General features: G+C 34.0%; 2 protein-coding genes across 2 annotated transcripts in view; one reads left to right on the forward strand and one right to left on the reverse strand.

Annotated features, from left to right (window-relative positions):
• Window positions 1–24,950, reverse strand: part of LOC110993952 — a 93,052-nt gene that overhangs the window by 63,804 nt on the left and 4,298 nt on the right. The window contains exons 2-3 of the mRNA XM_022260391.2: window positions 10,879–11,056; window positions 2,742–2,787 (exon numbers count right to left, since the gene is read on the reverse strand). Coding sequence (XP_022116083.2) covers window positions 2,742–2,787; window positions 10,879–10,944 — 112 coding nt within the window. The 5' untranslated portion in view covers window positions 10,945–11,056. The remainder of the gene's footprint in view (window positions 1–2,741; window positions 2,788–10,878; window positions 11,057–24,950) is intronic.
• Window positions 2,967–5,592, forward strand: LOC110993953. The gene is made up of 2 exons (XM_022260392.2): window positions 2,967–3,249; window positions 4,959–5,592. Exons 1-2 carry the CDS (start codon window positions 3,072–3,074, stop codon window positions 5,435–5,437), a joined length of 657 nt encoding a protein of 218 aa, XP_022116084.2. The 5' UTR covers window positions 2,967–3,071; the 3' UTR covers window positions 5,438–5,592.

Genomic DNA, 24,950 nt, shown 5'->3' on the forward strand with positions numbered 1-24,950 from the left:
GTAGGATCTCTAGACTAATGGACTTGAAAAATATTAATGTATGATCGAATATGAACAAACCATTCGAAAAACTTTTACAAGTAAAGATTTGTTTAAACTTTTGCGAACTTTAAAATGCGTGGTAATAATTAAATAGAGATAGCTACCTGTTTCGATGCTAACTGATTTTTTTACAGGGGTCAAGGTAGAAGGCTCACCTATCATTGCTAAAAGGCTTGCAAGTGTGTTAACGGTTTATAAAGAAATACGCTCATTTTTAAGGACTCTAGGTCGAATTGGTTCGGAAATACTTCAGTGGGCAGCTGGTTCGGAATAGTGGTGATACTCTAAAAAACCGCTTTAAGAAATCTTAGCTGCATTATGTGAACCACTCCCCTGAATACTCTCCATGATAAACGCAGTAGAAGATGCAGAGAAACCACATCTTTACGCAACGCCAAGTTAAGGGAAGGGGCGTGATGCGAAATAGGTGGCTATCTCAATAATTACAATACAGAATTTGATTAGTGAGACATAAGACAGTATCTAGAATTTAAGTTATGGATTTTATATTTGAAAGAAAAAGTATGAAAGATACTTTAAAACTTTAAACTTCAGAGTAGCACGTCGGTAAACTTAGTGAATAAATCTTATCCGAATAAAATGAGAGCGTTTCTATAAATCACTAACGGATGCCTATTACCGCGAACACAAGATAAATAAAATAAAATTCATACGAAAACAAACAAGCGTCGAGAGATTTATTCAAGTATCAAAATAGTAAACACCTTTTGTGTCTTACACACTATGCGATTTACTAAGAACAAGACTAATACATAGACTACAACACAGACTACCTATATGGAAAATACGTTAATTTATAGTCTGTGCGTAAAAAAGTATTCAAGTCATATTTTTTTTCTACATTAATGATGAGATGCTGTCAAACTATGACGTAAGTGTTGTCAAAATAACTAGGAACGGGGAGGATGCTCATCTGATTTTAAGTGATTCGCGCCGCTCATAGACGCTAACATTGCGAGAAGGCTCGCAAGTGCGTTGTCAGCTTTTTAAGAATTGGTAAGCTCTTGAAGGAGCCTCAGTCGAACCAATGTTCGGAAATACGTCGCTGGCAGATGGGTGTTGGTGCGCAGCAAAAACTGCCTTAAAAACGCTCAGTTGTGGACAGCGAGGTGGTATAGATATTTTGTATTCCACTTTGACGTTTGCTTACCCGGAATTTTAACACTGGCCTGAGTCAATAGTTAAAAATCTGGGAAAGAAGTTTGAACTTCTACTGGGAAATACTATTAAAAACCTGACAGAACGTAAATGATCAAAGATGTATGTATGGATGTAACCAGTTGCAATAACACAGTGTGTAAAGCAATAGCTTTACGCTGATGTCACTAGACTCTCGAAATTATTCTTAGCTTGGAGAATACTGAGAAATTTGTAATTGATTATTGCAACACTGTCATTGTTGCCAATTTGAGAAGCAAGGTCTCTGTCACTTGGGACACTAAGACATAAATTATGAAAGAAATATCTATCTAAAAAATAGATAAAACTTTATAGCATACTAATGGTTTGAACGGCTGTGCATGAATGGCTTTCCCGACTATTTGCACTTAACATACTTCTAGCACGGTGAAGAATAATAGGAAAATGGCAGGATCACTTGCCTATTAGATATCTGAGGCATAGACTTAAAAGGTTGTAGAGTCCTAGATATACATAGCCCGAACTCACCACTGATTTTACATAATGTTATTATGTATTATTTATTCATCATCGTTGGCTTAGTGGTCCTTAGTAGAGACCAGTTGGTCTGTACAGCTCGACAGAGTGCGAGAGGAATGCTGCAGCTCAAGGCATTTGGCGGTAGGTGGCAAGAAAGAGGCAAGACACCTTTTGGGTCGCAGAGCCAGCAGTGTGAGTTGCGTTTATTGGTCGTTTCACGTAAACCATGTAACGGGATGGCAAGGTAATGCTGGTAATTATAAAAATACTATTTGTTCTAGTTCAATTAATGATAATGACGTATTGTGTATTGCTAATTGTCCACTGGTAATTATAATAATAATAGCATTCATTATAAAAAAGTGGCGCCAAACGTTGCTATATAGTATATATATATGCAATAATGTTTAACTCAGATTTTTTTTTAATTAAATTTTTCTTAAGTTTGTAATTAACTTAATATGTTATTTCGAAAATAGGTTATTTTTTCCAAAATGCTTAAATTATGTAATTCGAACCCTATTTTATAAATAGATCATACTAAAAAGTTGCGTTATTTGATATAAAAACAAAAAAATGGTTCGACGACATTTTATCTCTATTTATAGGGTGTATGTAGTCAATTTTATAAATAAGGGAGAAACTATATCTAAATGAAAATATATTTCCAGATTATAATAAACATGCAGATATTAAAATACCATAAGCGATAAGAATGGTAATAGAGCATAGACGATTACCTTGAACGTTCTGAGAATAGTGACATCATATTTCTTGCTTTAAATACTATGAATTTATATGTGTTATCGAGTAGAAATTCAACTTTGTTAACCACAGAACGTCATTCGATATAAATTATGTATTGTCTATGTTACATGCAGACGATAAGTAATAGACAAGATGTGTTTGTAAATAGCCTGTTGCTACATTCATTATTTACAAAAAAATCTTTCACATTTTTGATATTCGAATCGTGATATTTTGAAACCGAACGTTTATAACCTAGTTAATAAACATACCTGCAACTGGAGACAATTTTCGCATGACACACCATCTCGATTTCCACTGAAATGAAAAAAATATATTTAAATCGACGAAAATACAATCATATCGTGGTATATTATGCCCGCGCAATAAATGTACAACAGGAATACACTAGAAAACGTTTTGACGAAAGCGATTATATGATTAGTGTACAAAGCGATATGTTGTCAATCGCAACATGACGCAACAAAATGGCGACGAATGCGGCGCGATCGTTGCGCGGCGAGGGTCGCACGCGACCGCCATTTTGTAATCAGTAACCGGTCGTTCACAACAACAACTGCACGTCGATTTGTCGCGCGATTATGTTTGAAATTAACCCGATTAAATTAATAAAATCTATCAAAAGTAGATCAGCGTTGTATACGAAAAATGATCCTATGTACAGTCATAGGAAACATAAGGATAAGTTGTGGCGAGAAGTTTGTATGGAAGTTCACCCGAACTGGGACGAATTGAAGCCAGTCGAACGAGTTGAAGGCGGTGAGTTGACCGACTTGTTTACGATGTCGCGAGATCTATTAAAATAAGTTGTTCACTGGTTTTAAGTTGTATTAGTAGAAAACCTAAAGCTTATTTAGGTTTCCAAGAACGTGTGTAAATGTGTATTTAAATATTTATTGACGAGAATTAACATAGGTAAACGTCACAAGTATGATCGTGGGTCAGTTGATGATATATATATATACTATATATAAATAATGTTGATTTAGGGTCTGTTTCACAATGTCCGTATATGTTCCAAATAAGCTATTTATTACTTATTGGTAGGATAAACAGTTATTTTTGCGTTTCACGCCTGTCAGATAGCGCTATACGTAAAGAAATGCGAAGTATCTTTTCGGAACTTTATCTTTCGAATAATTTATGTGTTGCATAGCTATTTGGCACATTATACGTTATTAGTGTTTGAAATAATGTTAAAATTAAAACAGTCTCTGTAATAATAATACTTCATATTACAAGTATTATTGAAATTAATCTAACGTATTAAGACGAATAGCCTAGAGTTCACTGACCGATATGTTTTGTGGTTTCTACGTATAGCAATACGAGTTACGCCGTGTATATTACCGTTTTGGCAGAATTTAAATTAAACTTAGCCGGTCTGTTAAAAAGTCTTCATACTACCGGTATTTATGTCAAATACATATGATTTTATAGATAAATTCATTAAATTTACGGAACAGTCCTTTAGCAAGAAGGATTCAAGGGCTTGGCTAAAAAAATCTCTGTTCAGCTCAGCGCTAAAAATGATTCCAGTATTTGCTTTTTTATAGAATAAGGGGCAAACGGGCAGCCTCTTCTGATGTAAAGAGATACCTCAGTTGGACACTCAACGATAGAGAGCTCGTGATTGTAGTCATCACTTTTTTTTTATATTTCCGAAACGTATTCCGAAAACTTAGTTCAGTTCAGTTCAGTTTTTTCTCCTCAGTTGAGGCAATAGAAAAAACTGTAAACAACCTACCCACGCAGTAGAAAGTATTAGTTTTTTGGAAGTCGTCAAAATCCCACAATTTATGACATTCAAACCACGCCAGTCTATAAAATAACACTTATGTTAGTTCATAGAAAAATACTTGGCAGGTGTTTTTATGTTTTACAATAAACTCGTGTTAAATTGATTTAAATCTACTTTTATGAGGCTATAAACTAATGTCACCTGTATAATCCTTGAGGCTTTGACTCCTTAGTTCGTTTTCTTGTTTATTTATTTTTTCGTACGAATAACATGAATTATATATACCAAAATACTTAAACCAAAGATGGAACACCATTTACTAAGGAAAAAACACGTTAAAATATGTAATACTTCGTGTTGTGTGATGATGTATATAAAATGTTTTCATGTACCTACGATAATTGTAATCTAATACAAAAATAAATAAAAATAATAAATCAGTGGCGCTACAACCTCTTTAGGTCTTGGCCTCAGATTTCTGAATCTGTTTCATGATCATTTTTAAATCTAATAGGCAAGTAGGTGATCAGCCTCCAGTGCCTGCCTGCCTAATACAAAAATAAGACTAAAAAAATTATATTTCTGCCTTGGAGTATCAGTAATAGCTCATTAAATCAATAAAATGTATGTTCTATATATTGACTGTGTCGGACTTTAATAAGTCAAGTCTGGGAAACCGACAAGAGTCGCTTTTCCGTCTGAAAACTTACAAAACTTTTCTTTGCAGTTCGCGACATTCAGAAGCGTTGGAAAAGCCTCCGGACATGTTACACGAGAGAACTGAAACTACAACGCAGGGAAAGTTTCAATGTTGAGAACTCTATACCAATAAGAAAAAGAAAGAGATATGGATACTTCAACGATCTCACCTTTCTTGGTGGTGATGCCAACGCCATGGAAATCAAGTACAGCGACGATGATAGCGATCCTTTAGAAGCTCAATACGACACACAAGAAATCGATTTCGCCTTCACAGATCCCCAGCAAGTAAGTATAGTACCAGAAGCCTATGAAGAGGAACAGACTGATGTATTGGAGAGTAAAAAGAAAGCCAGAGATGAAGATGATGATGATAGGCAGTTTGTTATGTCTCTGATACCGATGTTTAGAAAGCTCTCGGATCGACGGAAACTCGAAGCTCGTATTGAAGTTATGAAAGTGTTGCAGAAGATTACCTTCGACGATGTGGATAATGATCGGAAGTAGATTTTAAGAAGGGAGGCTGTTATGTAAAACCACACATGGATATGATCGCTTGTTGAAAATAGATATATTATTAATGTGATAAACAGTTATACACTATATTGTTATGTTATTTAACCACACGCAAACTGGTTTGAAATATTTTTGTATAATAAAGACTTTAAAGTAATTATTGAATTTTAATTACTATCGTGAATCACAAAGTAGAATCTATTGGGAAAATCAATGAATTTTGAGTATTGAGAAACAGAACAAGTATATAACGAATCAGTCTACTTTGCCTGACATACGTACTATTTATGTGTAGGAAAGGAACAAAAAAAACTATTTCAAAGCATTTATTCAAACTGATGAGCTCAGGTTTGGGGGTGGCACGCTAATGCTATTGAACCAACTGCTCAATGGTATACTAATTACGCCTAACTATTTAAAAAAAACATTATTCATCCAAGTCGAGACTGCGCTTATTGTCATTGAAATGTCAAATAGCATATAAATAAGATGTATGTGTGATAACTGATAAGACGATAAAATCTTTCCACGTCCTTATCAGAGTCTATGTTATGGAATAAGATATTAAGAACAATCATTTACTATATAACTTGATATGTTTTGTGTGTGGAATATTTGTATAAAATTATGAAACAAGTCATCATACCGTGTTTTCTTGTTGCCATTTTGACCGCATTTTATAGTGGTTACATAAAATAATCGAAATTCAGTGCTGTATTTTATCCGTGAGAACTTAATTAAATGTACTTTCACAATTAAATATGAAAACTCTCAATGTTTGTACATAAACGCAGGCTGTATATTTTAAGATACATTTATTTAGAATATGCGTCAATGATTTAAGACAATTTGAAAATGGCGTTACGCATATAAGAGTTTCTTTATCTGGGGTCACGGGCGGGCAAAAAAGCGGCACTGCCAACCTATCCTCCAAACAGTACAGGCCACTTTGGATATTACTTTGTTGTGGATAAAAATAGAAACCAGAATAGAAATACATAAGCGAAAGCAATGTGTGTGTTTCAAACATAATTTTAATATCGATATCGTAACTGTAAAATTTTAAGTTAGGCCCCATAAGTCTGAATAAATTGACCAACTTAGTATAACATGGATCTCACAACTTTTTTACAGATAATATTTTTGATAAAAAAAATCGTCCTTATATATTTCTGCACCTGTCGAGCTGTTTTTAGGACAGGTAAAAATTTAAGACAGACTGAAACCTCACTCTATAAAACGGATTGAGGATTGGATCTTGGTATATACTCCCAGTCCTCAATAAACTTATAATTTACTATAAAACAATTAACTTAATTACTGTAACAAAATGTTGTCTATATATTTTAACCTTTATGTATGAATAGAGTTTGCATTTTTTTACTCGTCTCTTTCTGACGGTTTTCGCTATGAAGAGACAGATGTATTGAAACCTTGTAATTGAATTTAGATATTTTGAGGTCACTTTTCACATATAAAAACATTTCAATTAAACATAGTATAAGAGCAAGCAAAAACACCTATCGCAAATTAATTAAGTAAAATGACGCAGCACTTATGTAGCTTGTTGTTGCTGATTCATTCATAGACAAATAAACAATAGAATTATTCTTAATACAATAATAAAAACATTGGAAAGAGAACCCGGGATTGAATTTCATTTCATTGGAAGAGAGATACACTGATCTACAGGTATCACTCGACCTAGTTCAGGTACTCCAATATCTCTTGAAACAATTTAACTTTTGAATAAAGAATTTTCATTTTAAGGTCTTCTACCGCATTTACCACTTGTATTCAGAGCTGTTGCAGCCGGGTTTCATCAGACATCGAGGCTGAAATTCCACCTGTATCACCTTAACGTCCATTATAAAATGCGCGTTTTTAAGGCAATTTGCCGAAAACCAGCCGGGAACCAGCGGCCCACCGGTATTGCCGAACCAATTCGGATTAGGGTCCTTTTTTTATAGAACAAGGACAAACGGGTAGGCGTGTTCTATATAAAAAAAAACCAGATGAATTCATACAGTTATTCCATTGGTACAATTGATTCTATGTAAGCCTAGTTAGTATATAGCAATACAATTTATGCCAAGGTCTTAACAATCAATACAATTAATGCATCTCTATAATGCAACTGAAGGTTTCATAAACCACATATTTTAATCAAAACAAATATAATCATTTATAGCTCTCTGCAAAAACCTTCGGGGTGTATAAGGATTTTAGTTTTAATTTGTATTAACCAATTAGTTACAATACAATATATGGGAAATAATTGATTGCAATGTAATGAATGAATGCATATACAATCGAAGAGATTGCTTACGTCTGGCTATATTCTCTGGGCAAAGTATGACAATCCGAAATTAAAAAAGCCATTGTTTTCTATCCATCGCCAAAAATGGATTGTCTTCGTAGGGTTTGGTTATTGAGATGCGGATAGGAGATCGATCGACTGTCATGCCCTAATCTCAGATTGTGGATAAATTATTGGGTTCGGGCGTAAAACAGTCTCGTCTTACAACGATCAAGTCAAAATATTCCTTCGGAAGTTCGGTTAATTGCAGCCCCAGAGTTTCAAGTTCATTCGTAGACCAACACCATATAAGTTTTCAAACAGTAGCAATTATACAGAGAAGTATTTAATCGGGCGGAAGCATCGTGAATCATAATAAGATACGATCAGAATGCAGCTAACTGGGCGTTTGTCGATACTATTGTTATTACGTGACTTACATTTCGATTGGACTTTGATGTGGCGCCCCACGTGTACTATTAGAGATGCACCGCGTATACGATACTCGGTTACTAACCGTACTAGGCTATACTACTGGTACTCGTCAGCCATAGTTTAAGCTCAAAGTCAAAATAACTTTATTCATATAAGTAAACAAGTACACTTATTAATGTCAGAAAATAAGGTTAAATTAATTTTAAATTTACCTTTACTACTAGTTCGCAGGGCGTAGAGCGGGGAAAGGACCAGGCAAGAAACTTTCCGCCACTCGCGAAGTTCTCAGTCATAGAAATTGTTTGAAGTGGAGCAAATCAATCCCAAGGATAAGGATCATTAAATAATCGTAAAGTACTAAAAAGCTCTATTGATTAATTTACGTTTAAGAAGAGTTGAAAGAGAGTTTTTAAAAGCCTCGGTTGTATGTGTAAAATTTACATAATAAATTATTAACGGTAGCAAAAATATAATGTTACAAATGTTATATACCTATTACTGTACTAGTATTGCATAAGGTTTTCAAAACAAATAAATTACAGATGAAAAAGCTTAGTGCTTTTCTTTAATCTAACCTAAATTTAGCTAATTAAACCTAATTAAGTTTACTAGATTCCTACTAGACATTATCTAGCGGTTTCTTCTTTTTAGGAAGTATTAACAATATGTATATATTTATCAATTTTAATGGCATTAATACATTTTAACTTACTCTTAAATCAGTAATTGTTGCCAGTTAGAATCACTGTTCTAGTACTCGCTAAACGTACTCGATACTCGGGGTTTGATGAACTACGTACCGCATCACTAATTTCTGCTCTATAGATGTCAAATTAACAAAAGTGTTTTTTTATATAGAAAAGGCGGCAAACCTGCAGGAGGCTAATCTAATCTTAACTGATAATGACCCATGGACATTTACATGAAATACTTCAGAAGGCAGCTGGGGGGGAATTTCGTATTCTGCCTCAACATCTGTAAATGCGGTAGAAGATGCATAGTGACCCCACATCTTTACGCAACGCCAAGAGATCTCTGGCAAGGGATTGGTCGTCGATTCGAACCGCTCCTCCTTGAATACTGTCAAGTGAAAGATAGGGAAGCTTCTTCCTAAAGAAGAGACTCCACGTGAAGTCGAAATCTCCACGAATTTGCACTGTATACCAGCGATAGCCTAAAGTGAAGTCTTTCTTTAATTTTATTCAAAATACGTTGGAATTTAAAGGATAATGTAATTAAAACCTTTTTATGTCCAATTTAATAAAGCAGAATAATCCATCTCGACACTTCATTTAGCGTCGTAATTTAGTTTCTGGCAATGAGCCAGCCGGAGCCGCGACGCTCATCTTCTCATCCTTGCAATTTGGCCGCACTTTTTGTACGGTCTTATCTGCGGTTTTTTTTTAAATTAATCCTACTATCCAATGATTACTTTCAAAGGTTTTTGGCATCAGAAGTGATTTTTTTTCTAAAATGACGTCAGCTGTTATTTAAATTACTGTTTATATTTTCAACACAAATATTCATTAATTACCATATTCTGAAACGTATTATATTTTTCTTAAAGACGTGATTGCCAGATAGTTTCCCCCCTGAGGACCCTGAGGTCGTAGGTTCGATCCGCGGCTGTGCACCAATGGACTAAGTTTCTAAGTGCGCATTTAACATTCGCTCGAACGGTTAATATAAGAAAAACATCGTGAGGAAACTGACATTTAGTTTATTTATTTTGATTTTTAACCGAGTTTTAACGCCACTTAAATAAATATAATTAATAATATTGTCAGACTATGGACATCATTAAGGACATAACCGGTCGCCAAACTCCAAAAAAGTAGTTTGTTTTTTTTTTGTCATCTTTTCTAAAAGTAGGGTAAATGCAGAAAAATATAGAGTGGAGTTAAGTTGATTGATGGAGTTAAATTGATTAAATTACATTAATTTATTGTTAATAACTAATGGCGCGCCTCAGTGATTCAGCTCTCCATTACGCACCGCAGTCCACCCCGAAACACTGACACAGCAATTCGTCCGGGGATAGGGCCTTAATCAAAACAAAAGACAATGTTTCCAATCGATTTTTATGAAAACACTTGAAATTTGCTGATACCAAATGTTATCATGACATTCTGAATTGATTAGGTCGATATTACCTTATCAAATGCAACAATACCTATTGATAATAACGAAAGGTTTTGTCACTATTTCAATATATTCTAAACCTTATCGTTGTAAAATAAGGTTGTCTTTTGTTTGATGAAACTTTGAAGCGAGTAGCAGTTGCTCTAGGTATCTTGCTTGTATGTATTACAAATAGCGTTTGAAAGTTTTTTTTACGATAAAACACTGCCTAATAAAATTAAATTATTTATTATATACATATTAGTTATTTATAATAACTTTTGTCAGTCTCTACATTATGATATAGAAAATATCTACTCCGTTCTTTGAGTGCCTCCATATTGTTATCTTAACTACAGTTATTCTATTATATATTATATTATTTAAAAGAAATGTTTTATACATTCAAATTGGCGCCATAGTGTCATTCCGATCTCTCAAGATGGCGTCTAACTTTACCGCCTTTTCCATGTAACACATTTCGTAACGCTAAATTATTAAATATTACAATTTGCTATAATAAATGCATGCACTAAATATATAATAAATCATATTGCATGCGTATAAAGCTAATTACCTTTTTCCCATCACGGAACTTAACAGTCCCCTCGATAATGGAAGTGGCGGGACTTGAGTCCGCCATCTTGGATCACTACGTCACGAGCCGCGATAGCAGCGCCACCACGCCATTACATTAAATCATTTTCACACTGTTATCACTCACTTGTTCACTGCTATTTCACTATCGGATAATCCTGTAACAAAGAAATTGATATAAATTAGAAATATGAAATTGTAGGCATAAAATAAATTGTTTTATTTATGTTAAACAAGAACCACAGAACACGTATAACGATAAAATATTTATTGGGTGTGCATTAAACGCCAAATAAAATTTTTGATTTCATGTAATTTTTTAAAACTGTTTCCAACACGTGTGTGTACATGTGAATGAATGAGTGAGTGAGTGTGTGGGTGCATTGGAGGACTGGAAGATAAATCCCAGTTCATCTTCGTATTTAATAGTATACACAATACATTGTAAGTTATGAACATATTTGTTGTGTATTAATAATAATACTATGAAAAATAATGAACATAGTAAAATTCGTAAAACATACGGTGACCAATGAGGTTCAAATATCTACTATAGTATTTTGTAAATACTACTAAACTGGCAGCTGTATGCAAATCACGACACTTGTTAGTTACAATATACGTACTAGTTAGGTTCATTATATTGACTTTTAATTTAGTGAATAACAATTTAAGTATTGGAATAATGGTTTCAAAGGAATTCATTTGTAATTCAAAGTGTTGAAGGGTAGCTGTTTGTTTGTCAGGGGCTTTCGGCTAAATTAAAAAAGTTTTCGATCAATTCGTAACATCTGTTACTTGCTAGTTTTGCATACGTTATAAACGATTATTTTCTTGGTTAAAGTGGGATACAACTTCTCAGACACTTAATTAATAGTTACATAACACAGTTGAAGTTGCTATAGAAAGAACTATTTATTTATATTATTATTGGTAATTACTTTATATCTCATGTGGAACATGGTGTAATGGTTGCAGCTCTTTACATGTGTAGTCTAAAGAGTGGCGGAGAGTTTATTGCCAGTTCTTAACTTCCGTTCTACGCCCTTGATTTGAGAACTGAGAGCCGTAAATGTAAAATGAGAAGCATTGTGTCGTAGAGAGCGGTCTAGTATTACGTCACGCAATTTTTGGAGATTCTATATAACGTTATTTGTTATAACGAAAGTCTCTATAACGTAAAAAAAAAAATTGGTTTAATTTTTTGTTGCCTCTGCCTGTAAGTGCCAGTGTCATTAAATAATTTGTGTTGTACCAATATATCAGTGTGCCAAACTTTTTTTTGTCAATACCTTAGTTTTAAACCATCTAGAGAAATTTTAAATTTAAAAGGTTTTCTGCTATCTGTATCTGATAGTGTTTCAGTGTAACCGCCAAACTGCATTTTCTTTTTATCGTCTGGGCTAGACACTGACAAACTACCTATATCGGACGCTAGAAAAATGGGAAATATGATTTTGCTGACTGTACAAGGTAGACATCTTTTACTCGATTTATTCAGTGGTCACAGCATAATGCAGAGATACTGAATTATGTAACATACAATCGGGTCATATAGGTACTAAGGAACAAATCGTTGTCTATGAATTGTTATTTAATAATAAAAGATTTATCTTTTAAAGTTGTATTAAACGTAGTTCTAAGCACTATAAGAAGTGTTTAGTTAATAGGCAAGTGTATATATAGTATACATTTAAATGGAAAATCGGAGGATTAGTAAAATTTGCCCTAATCTCTCCACAAACACTATTTTGAATCCGTAGATTATTTATTGGCCGCCGGGGGGCCATAACCGTAATGGACCACATGGGGTAAGGGGTCATATAAAAACTTTATGGCGATTGCTCATTTTGATATCTCTGACGTAAACACGGGCAAGTTACTTGTACCAATTTTTCTTATTCTAAAGTTAAATTATATTACTTATATAAAAAAAATTCCACTTGATGTATCAAGTCGCGAGGGCGACAGATAGATAGATTGTAGATGTTTTATTTTAACATGGGCGAACGGTCAGCAATTTCATATGATGTTAAGTATTATAACCACACACTCAATGCCAGACAGCGAGTGCGTTGACAGTCTTGTCAGATTTTTGTATCGGGCACGTTTTACGTAACTCCAAAACATACGAGCTCCTTCAACTAATCATACAAGGCAAAAAAGCAGGTAGAAGAAGACCTGGCCGCAGACGCACGTCCTGGTTGAAAAACTTGAGACATTGGTTTGGTCAAAGCACCAAGTCATTGTTTAGAAACGGCATCCAAAATTAAAATAGCCATGATCTTTGCAAGGAGATGGCACTATTAGAAGAATTGATTCGGAAATGCCGCCAGGTAGTTCCCAAAAACTGCCTTAAAAACATTCAGTTGTGTAACGACGTAACGAACGTAATTCGAGTTCGTACGAGGTACACGGAACAATTTTGTGTATCTTGTCAGATAAGGATTTTAAAAGAAATTAACGATAGCAAATACGGGCTATCTAACAATAGCGTGTTAAAATAGCAAGTCTTGCTGACTCCGTGGATATTCTAATGTGTCTAAATTAAAATATAAGCATTTAAAAATTTATAAATTTTTTAAGTAAACTTATTGGGTTATTTGCTCCACGACCAAGTATATACCCTGCGGCCTATGCTATTATATATTCCGTCATATACAAAGAAAACATCATTTATCTTCAAGGTTCGCCAATACCGTCACAGTCATATTTAATCAGCTGCCCAAATAAAATTTGGTGTAACAACAACTTCATAATAATGTTTGCACTAAATTAAAGTTTTTGCTGTTCTAAACAAAATATTAATCGAGCTCACCAGACACACACTTATAATTGTTTTAATGTGACGTTTACAATAGTGGGCTCTACGGAACTGACAAAAAACCTCGTATTTTTGTAAGAATCATAGAAAATAATTAAATTGTACTGACTAAGTCTACTTCTACCATCAAAAACATATTATGTGAGTGTCTATGTCCCTTTCCGTTTGCGCCTATTTAAAAAAAATCTACAAGCTATCGCCCGCGCAATTCATAAGAAGGCAATTTTGATTTATATTATGAAAGCATTGGAAACTTTGGCCTCAAAATAAATAAAATTGGTTTATTTAAAACAATGCATAATGATGATAAGATTTCGGAACCGTTTAAAGTAAAACACCTGTATCAGTTCCCAGCTCTTCAATAAACTTAATTCCAGAACAAAGTTAATATCATTTTCCAATTCCCTTACAATACAATTAATAGTCAAGTTCGTCACGAACAAAGTCAGAGGTAAATACAATAATTAATACAGATTACGTTTAATAGATTTCATAGTTTAGCCGGCTGTTATGTTATAAATCATTGTATTGATAAAATAGGGAGGGTCCGGGATATATTTGATCCAAATCGCGTTTGGCTTACGTAATTTATTACTATAATTCAATATTGTATCATATTAAGAATATAGGTATATGTCAAAAACATAACTTGTAAAAATACCAGTCTTACAATGCAGTTTTTCTACCTTAAAAACTTTTGAGATAGGTACTTCATCTGTTTTAAGTTATTTCATAATTACCAGATTTTCTATAGCGATTTCAATATTAAAAATCTTTTAAGTTTTTAATAAATGACAAGTCTTCTGATGGCATTTATTAACTGTATATATTATACAATATATTTCAATAATAAGTTAAAAATATAATTGTAGTTAATTCTAATACCTATAATACCTATACCTGTTATTAGGTAATAACAAACCTTAAAATTTAATAATTAAAATATATTATTGAAATCACACTAAACAATATAATTTAATGTAACATGTATTACTTGTGAGATACTGTGTTACCATGCGTTGGTCAAGTCAATGTATTTATTTAAAAAATCTGAAAATTTATTTCTAATTTTATCACAACTGCTTCGAGAACAGCATTGCCATGCTTTTGTTCGACTTGGCGTGCCCCCAGATATTTAAATGATTAAATTAAACTATACACTAATTGATTTAATTACTCAATATTATATAATAGCATTAAAAAAGTTGTAAATCATTGTAATTGTACACGCATGTTTTTGCTATCGGCTTTTTTAGTGTTCTGTCATTTAAATCATTATAGGCGCGAAATCTTGCCTATGTCTCATCCACGGTAAAAAAATCCTATTAATTACAGTTTAAAATCTTTCACGATTTATGCATTAAAATGTAAACTATAATTCAATGTAATTGAATCATTTTAGGCGCGAAATATTTCCTTGTCAATGCTTTGTCTCGTTCACGGCTAACTTCAGTTCTATTTGTTTAAATATCACTTCACAGTTCACTAAAGAAATACAACAGTTCCTAACTTCACTCATATTTCCTATTAGTAAAAAGAACAATCTTTACCTTCACAGATCAATAGACATTATTTCTAAAGGTTTTTTGCAAACATCTGCCAAGGAATTGATACGCACTAATATTATCTGTACCGTTAATTTTGCACCCACTTTCCCGAACAAAGCTTATTGTTATGACCATCTGCGTTGTCTAATACACTAGGGCTGTACTTCTGAGAAAATAGCGCGAGTCAAAGATATATATTTATTTTTTATTTGGACCACAAAATTAAAACAAACACTAATTGACGTACATTCAATATGAAAAACGGTGCAAATAAAATGTATTGGTTAATTTAGTATAGTCTGTTACTGTCAAAAGTTGGCACATAATAATCAGATATATGTTTAATAATATATTTTTACGAAGCCGGTTCATGATCAGCCTCCTGTGCCTGACACACGCCGTCAACTTAGCTAAGGCAAGGCGGTTTCACGATGTTTTCCTTCACCGTTCGAGCTAATGTTAAATACATAAAAGGTGCACAGCCAGGGATTGAAACTACGAGCTCAGAGATGACAGACGCACACTGAAGCCCCTAGGTCAACACTGCTCCTAGCAGGTTATTATACAATAAAACTATTATAAGTAAACACCAATATTTTCATCCCATGTAAACACAAAGATATCGATGTTTTTATGAACAAGTGTTTTAGAGAAAAAATTACCCAATCAAGTATAAACTATAAAAACCACACATTTGCGATTGCTCAAATTACCTAAGACCACCTTACGAGAACAAGTTTTCTACATCGCAAAAACCAACGTAAAAAATAGCGAAGCCTTCATAATGTAATACAAATTTGTAAGCAATTCTTTAGCGACTATAAAACTCTATATTTCTGTCTACCCTTGCATAGAACTGGTGGGCCTCACCTGATGTTAAGTGACATCGCCCATGGACACTTAAACTTATTGCTTATGCCACTATAAGACTTGCGTTCAAGTGCCTTGAAAAGCTTGCACGTCCTTTTTGAAAACCATATACTTACTCACTTCACAAATATATCAAATTTCATAATTTATTGCTTATTGATTCGCTTCAGTCACAAAAAGCCTATTTGCAACAGCTGCAAGCCCTACCACAGATTCGTCAACACCTGCTTAACATCTATCTCCTTCACGCCACCTCTCGAAATCGTTTGTCTCGCTCACACTAGTCAAAGCCTCAGATTTGTCGAGTGTTAATGGTCTTGTAAGCAGGTATTAAATTTTAAAGCTGTTGATTTTATTATCATAAAGATATCGTTAAAGTAATATAAGGTTTCGTGTCACAAATATCTATGAAACATCAAATAAGGTTTACATAACATTTAACAGGTTTGGTCTTTATAGAGCCATTATTGTAAATTGCGGAAAGCACATTTGTTGATATGGTTACGCGGTTCCATTCGTAAGAGGTAACCATGGTAACAACTATCTTAAATCTACGAACATGTTTTATTATGTGTATCCAATTAAACATAATATTTAAGATGTAAATTTATACAGAGCCTTCAGATTTCACACATTAATATTTCGATCTAATTCTTTTTAAGTATGCGTGTGTGCTTTTTATGAGGCACCAACCAAATCCAGCCATACCTGTCTCCTCGTACCATTATCTGCGTATACCAACTGCTGTTTCCTAATTCTGGTCTATCCACTTTCTAAATTGTCTTCCTCTTTTTGTCTACTGTACATTGTGCAACAGTTAAGTACTTTCTTACTCCACTTTTCTGTTCCTCTTGCCACGTGCCCCACACATCACATAAGTTTATTTATTTTTATTCTCACATCTGCTTAGTTGTCCTTCTTTATTCTATCTATTATTTTCATCCCTCTATTGTTCCATCGATCTTTGAAACATGTATGTAAATATTTGTATGCTAAGCTTTAGTGGGCGCCCAAGTTTGAGAACCATAAATTATAAAAAATAGCCTTCATTTGAGTTCTAATTCGAATTCTAATGTAGTATTTACTAAATTATGTTTTACACTAGTACTCGACAAAATTCTTCCACTAGCCACTTAGCCAAAATTCTCTATTTTCCAAACCCGCCTATCCCTTTTATTCCATCTTCCCAAGTTTCTGGTGAGCGTCATCTCTTTTTTCTTCCCAGTGGGCCATTTCAAGTGATCTTCGTGATTCATCTGTCATCACAAATTCGGGCAATTGAAATGATATGTATGTATGTATGTATATATATTATATAAGACGTATATATAGTAAATTTATACATAGTTTTTGGTAAAATAACGAAGAACTTGTTTTCGTATGTTTTTTGTGATTCCTTATCTCTTCTATTGAGGTTATCAAACACCTGCGTGAACACTAAATTACGACTATATAAGCAAAAACATAAAAACTCCATTTAAAATATATCCTTTTTTGTGTAATGTAATTTTTATTAAAGTGGGTCACAGTTATATCAAAATTTGGATTAAAAACGTGCGATTCAATCCTTGGTCTTGTCTTTTCTGTATCAGTCTCGCGATGTTTTTCTTAAAGGACAGCCTTCTGTGCCTGAACACGCCGTGGACTTTTGTGTCCAAATACCCGTTTCTCACCATATTTTTCTTCACCGTACGAGTGTTAACACAACTTTCAATCTGGGCAGAGATGTGATTGGAACGCACGGAAAATACCAATGACATAGCTGGTCCTATGGCCCACTGGAGTGTTAAGGGTTACTATATTAAAGCATTTTAATATGCGGCTTAAAATTTCACAAAATTATCCAGAAAACCATACAAAAACCATTTCCGCCATATGTTGCGATTGCAATGATACGCTCCGATAATTATTATTTTTTATCAGACGATTTTCATATTTATCTCTTGATGTTTGGGTTCATTTTCGGTTGACGATTTTATGAGTATGGTCTAAGTTTTTTTACATTAGATTTATTTTAGTAAATGTTTAATTCTAAATATATTATCTATACTAATATTATAACGAGCCTAGTGGCTTCAGCTTGCGACTTATAAAGGTCGTAAGTTCGATCCCCGGCTGTGCACTAATGGTCTAAGTTCGCATTTAAAATTCGCTTGAACGGTGAAGGAATACATCGTGAAACCGTTTCTTAGACCCAAAAATTTGACGGCGTGTGTCAGGGTGACCACCAACTTGCCTATTCGATTGACAGATGATCATGACAACAGAATCTGAGGCCTAGACTTAAAAAGGTGGTACAGCCGATTTTTTTTATCGCTGTAGGGACTGTAATGTAAATAAGATATTTTTTTAACGATAATTTTTGACATAAAAGAAAGTGTTGTGTTTATTAGCGTCGCGTAAGTTCAGCGGTTACGGATATTAATTTTTATGACAGACAGACAGACGCCTTCACGAGACTTAAAGCCTTTAATGGGCTTCGATTTGGCGAACGAGCCAAGTTTTAGCAAATTATACTATTATAGACATAGTTAAAATCCTGCTCATTGTTTGAATATTTAACTAAGATGTTACTATAGGTATAGTAACTACTGTGTTACGCATTTCGTTAGGTAACTTTTCACTAGAAGCGAACATATCACAATATTTATAAATTTTCTCTTTTATATGCTACATAACTCGAGTTATGTTTTATTTAAACGTGTAAATAAACTAAAGAAAATAGAACTTTAATAAGACTCTTATAGCACAGAGGTCAAACTGCTCTTAATATCAAGTGATACCGACATTGTACACGCTCAATGCCAGAGGGCCCGCGAGTGGGTTGCTGACCTATGTAACTGATAAACATTATTTAATATAAAAAAATTGATTATTTACTAAGAGATTTAAATCATAAATGAATGGTTAACGAAACACAGTAAGTAAATTTTAAAACAGATATACATAAAATTAAATTAATTTTCGAATTAAGAAACAAATTACCCCGTCTGGGGCTTGGGCCTCGCGTAGGGTAACACAGTCTTCACCATTTTATTCTACAAGATACTTTTAAAAAAGATGCCGTCATAATACATAAAAACAACTCCAATTTACGATTAGGTTGCTATAAAATTATTAACCGCAAAATTAAAAGTATCAAAACTGGTTAATTGGAACTTTCGTTTTGAAAGCTGTCTAGCGGTTTTTTGAATCAGCGCAATTTTTATTATTATATATTTTGACTCTACCAAAAGAAGTAATACCGCGGCCCATGGACACTGGACACTTCAAATTCAAAATTCAAAAATCATTTATTCAAGTTGGTAATCAAAAAAAGAAATATACGTTAAACTTACAAATTAAAAAATACTTTTAATTTGACATTTACTGCCAGTTCTCAAATCATGGGCGTAGAACGAAAAAGAAGATAGAGACAACCCGACGCATGGACGCCGCCAGAAGCAATGACATTTAGTGAGCATGACGATCCTTGAAATGTGGACTTGACTACACAAGAAAATAGTAATAATAATAATTATACTTAAATAATTTGATACCACATGAATCACGGTTTGTTCCCACTTTACATTTTTAAAAAGTCGTAGATGTCGACGATCGCCCCATAGCCAGAAGGCTAGCAAGTGTGGTGCTTTTCAAGAATTAGTTAGTTTTTTTTTTTGGAAAAGTGAGTATCTATGGTGTAGCAAAATGTTCTATATGTAGCTTCTAGAAAGATTAAGTGAGTAAAACATCTTAAGACGAAAAGAAGTTCACGTGGACTACTGATGGGATATTTTTTGTCATAATATGTTAGGTGTTAGTGCAATTTAGTTTCTACAGAATTCCAAATTTAAATCTCTGAACCATGAGCAACTAAAAAATGTCTGTATTCGTAACAGTTAAACGCCGATCTTAACAAAACCTTTCACTAAAGAGAATTAAAACCGTGAAAGTCACACGCGAAATATTTGCGAAATAATTACCACTTAAAATGTAATTAAAGCGATTTTAAATTTAACGTAAAATCACGCTAGATTCCATAGAAATTGTACAATTAAAACGTAATACGTCGAGCATAGCAGTTCTACTCTCTAAACTCGCCTAAAATTTACTAACTAAAGTATTCTTATCTCTTTCAAGCAAATTGTTTTACGCTATGATAAAAAGAGACAGCTCTCGATTACCTAGTTGAAAAGTTTATCACACGCACACACTCAATTATGACCTATTGGTATTGTATGATTTGACTAATACTTAAAAGCCAAGCCATATAATATATGTCGCAGTAAAGTAGTTAAATCAGAGAGTTAATTGAATCTCTAGACAGTTCATTCTAGATATCGATATCTACAATATTATGTTGTAGATTGCCCGTGCGACTCGTACCTGAGGTTGTAAGTTCGAGCCCCGGCTCTTTAAGCTATCATCAACTTATTTAAGGCAGTTTTTGCCGTGTACCGCTTTGTGAAACCAGCTACCCACTGAAGTATTTCCCAAGCAATTCATCTAAAGGTCCTTCAAAGAAAAGAGCGTATCAATTCCAAAAGGCCGGCAACGCACTCGCGAGGCCTCTGGCATAATATAATGTCTATGTATCACATAACATCAGGTGTTTGCTTCCTATTATATACAACAAATTACAATTTTGTCAAATGTATTGAAATAGGTAGTTTTTTGTTTTTGTAATCTATTGTAATTTTAATCCATTTGAATAAAGGCTGTTGATGACGTCAACAACCATAATGCATTTGAATTTTGAATGCGTTTGCATTTTGCATTACCTGAAATTAGGGTTGTCAGTGAACACAATGTTTGTTCATAGTTTCAATATCAAAAAATCCAGAAATCTTTAGAAATGTCTGTCGGGGTTTGAACCCAGGTTTTGTTTGGTAACAATTAAATAATTGAGTTAATACTTGGCAATGTTCTGAGATATTGTCGGTCACAGACCATATATTATATCAATATGTGTCAAATGTGTTCCCAAAAATTAAATGAGAAGTGTGTTTATAGACCTTTTAACGGATAGATTAGTGTCAGCTGTCAGCTCATCCACAACAAACTCAATACAAATATTTTTTTTTCAAGTACAGAGCCGGGGATCGAACCTACGACTTCAGGAGCACGCTGAAACGCCACTTCGCCAAAAATACTATAACTTTGGTGACTTACTTAATATTAAAAATTAAATTGCAACACCTATTTAAATAACCTGGTAAAATCGTAACAGCGTTTAGTAAGTAGTGACGTTACAGCAAACGCTTTCACTTGAATAATATCAGAAAATTGCCAACCCTAACATTATTCAAAGGCCATTTGAATGCGAAAGTGCCTTAAACAAGTTATCTGTGTGTATTACGTCATCAACTCTTGCGCATACGTGGGTTGTGGTAAAAAAGCGTGGTGGATTATTTTTCGCAAGTTCATTAACATGGCCTTGGCAATCGATTCGGTTCTTCGTTAACGTACGTGAGAAGGCTCCATTCGGACATTCAAATGTTTCACGATGGATTATCTTTAGAAGCCTTTATTAAGTGGGTGAAATTATCTAAGGAACTCAACCGGGTTGAGTTCTCTTAAATACTCTTCTGAGTTTATTCAAATTCACACACACTCAACTCAAGAAAAAATTCAACACATTAAGTAAAAAGAAAAGAGACAAAATACTTATATGTCTTTATTTATGTTGTAGCAATGTTGTTAGTGTCACTTGTCATTCTTATTATTGGCAAATAAAATAAACCATATAACGGGTTTTAACTAATTATCTTTGATGTTATTAAATTATAATGGAAATGGCAGCTGATACGACACAGAAAACATTTTATGGAATAAATAAAGCCTAAGTCTAAAATGTTTCCTTCCTGTTTGATAATGTCAATCTACTCTTTTGTCGATGACATCATATTAAACCTGACTCCAATTTCACATATTATGATGGAATTTTTACAGTTGCATCCCACTCTCAAACGTAATTCAAATATTAAAAGTTATAATAACTCATTTATAGTATGAATTTAGAACAGTTTTCTATTTTTCTGACTCGTTCCATTATTAGTGTTGCACTCGATTCAATTGTCTTATAAAATTAAACTAAATTACATTGTTAGCTTCTAGTTTTTGAATAGTTACACCTACAACGCGATATCCTATAACACGATCCGGGCTTACCGCGTTAAAAGTGGGGATCACTGTATTATGAGTCTGTTTAATACACGCAAACATTGTTTTCTGCCATATTAAAACACTTGCAATTTATTACCCGCGTGACCATACAAGGCTATGCACTTTATTGTATTGCGTCATTAATCCTTTGAAATGCGGATTTAGAAAACCTTGATATTGTTTCAAAGTTTTATTAAGTGTTTATTGCAGGTAAACGACAAAAAAAGTGTTTTCTTATTATTTGGTAGGTAGTCACAGAATATGTAAATGCTAAAATTGTTACTACCGTCGCCATTTTCGTGCGTTCCAATAAATAATTTTACCATATACCAACTTCAAATAAAAATCCAACTAAAATGTATTTATTTTTATTCTTTGCATTATTAATTACAATGGCAATGTTTTAATTATCGAACGGTTCAAATTGTCGGGTATCTTTAAAGATTTTAATGATACAGGTCACACTACCTATCATATCAGTTGTTCCTGAGTTTGTGTCACATTAAGCCTAGAACTGTATTTTCTAGACTATACATTGTTGTATTAAAATATTTCAATAGGTTAGTCTGCATGACATCAAATAATTCCCCATATATTGTTAGTAGTTAATTTTTATTTACTGGCAATACTAACATTCTAGACAGAGACGCTCTTACCGAACAAGAAAGTATGTGGCACTGTATTAATTTTAATCTCTCCCGCAAAGAAATAAGGAAGCAAGTATCGTCATTTGTTTCATATTAATCGAATCTAGGCTATAATAAAAAATACTTTAAAACTATGTGTGTATTATATGGAAGTCCTGTTCGATTTCCAGGATATAAATTAGAAGCAGAAGGTTTATTTAGGATAAACATATAAACGTGAACTATAGTTACAATTATAACGTAAAGTGGCTGTACGAAAAGCGATAAAATTTTAAATACAGCATTTAAACAATTCCACCGCGAAGTTCTTAACGAAATAAATTTATAATTGCCGTGCCAAAATAAACTTGTACGGCGATGGGGTTGCCATCAATTTAGGTTTCTTCCGAGGATAAATACGTTTCGTCCGTTTGAGAGAAAATAAATGTTTTAACGACAACTTTAGCCTCAAAACTTCACAGTAAGATAGTCTTCCTAGTTCTTAATTCTTTTAATCACAGCTTCATACACGGAAATAAACCCGTATTGTTTACACAATTATTACTTCAACTTTTTTTTACATAACTGGAGGCAAACGGGCACGAGTCCCTTTTTATATTGAGTGAAGCGCTCATGGACATCCACATTGCCAGAGGTATGTTCTTTTCTTGATGGACCTTTCAAGTCGGTCAGAAATACTTCGGTGGGCGGCTGGTTCCACAGCGTCAAAAAAGAGCGTCCAAATTCTAAAAGGCAACTATGGCATAGAAAATGTCTATGTGCGGCAGTACCGCTTAACATCAAGTGAGCGTCCTGCCTGTTTGCCACCAGTTCTATAACCTCGTGATGAAGAGAAGAAACTCGTTACTGGTCTTTGATAAATTCGGTCAAGCGGAAGGAGCTGAAACTGGAACTCTGATTGTTTTCACCTCGGGACCTCAGTACTTTAAATTACAAGCAAATTTCGATTATTTCGCAAAGTTAAACAAAATATTCGTTAATTTCAAAATACAAGATCACCCTACAACTTTGCATTTTCCGTTCTAACCGCTTTTAGATAAAATAAGCTCTCATTCTGTTTATGTGAATGGGTCGATCTTGTCTGGGAATTTTGTTAAAAATGACGTCATTTAATCTTCATAGACAATATCTTTATCCGTCAGTATTTTAGCAAAAAATATACAAGGGGCTACAACCTTTTTAGCTCTGGAATTCTCAATCTAATAGACAAGTAGGTGATCAGCCGCTTGTGCTTGACGCCTTCGACTTTTTTGGTTTTAAGGCATGCATCGTTGCGACGTTTGCCTCACCGTTTGAATGATAAATTCATTAGTCCGTTGGTGCACAGCCGGGGATCGAACCTACGACCTCAGCTGAAGCAATTAGTCCAACAATACTCACAGCAGTATTATTTTAGTATAGATACAATCAATGTTCGCATACTTATTTATGATTAACTTTTGAGATAAATCATAAGTAGCGCTGGATCGACAGAGAGGAGGACCTGTTGCAGCTGTAAGCTAGCCAGCAGTTGGGAGGTGGACAGGGAGCGCTGGAAGTTTCTTGGAGGACTTTTAAGGTCGCTGAGCTAATGGAGTCACTGATACAGCGTTACCAAGCTATACGTCTACCGTTTTTAAGCATCTACAGCATTTACCATGGAGAATGATCAGATTAATAGCCGCAGGTGAGTTTCATCATCGGACGTCAAGGCAGAATACGAATTTCCACTCGAATCACCTCGACCTTCGTTACACAACTGAGCGTTATTCAAGGCAGTATTTGCAGCGCACCACCACTATGTGGAACCAGCTATCCACTGAACTATTTCCGAACAGATTCAATTCAAAAGCCGGCAACGCATTCGCGAGCCCGCTGGCATTAAGTGTCTATGACCGCTAATATTTTCCATCAGATGAACCATCTGCTCGTTTGCATTGTTTTGTTTGTTATGATTTGGTTATTAGAACAGGGGTGTTCTATAAAAAATAACCAAATCATTTCTACAACTTCAGTTAACCGTCAATTTAAAAAAAAA

The sequence above is a fragment of the Pieris rapae genome, chromosome 21 (assembly GCF_905147795.1).
Source record: "Pieris rapae chromosome 21, ilPieRapa1.1, whole genome shotgun sequence".
NCBI classification, from domain to species: Eukaryota; Metazoa; Arthropoda; class Insecta; order Lepidoptera; family Pieridae; genus Pieris; species Pieris rapae.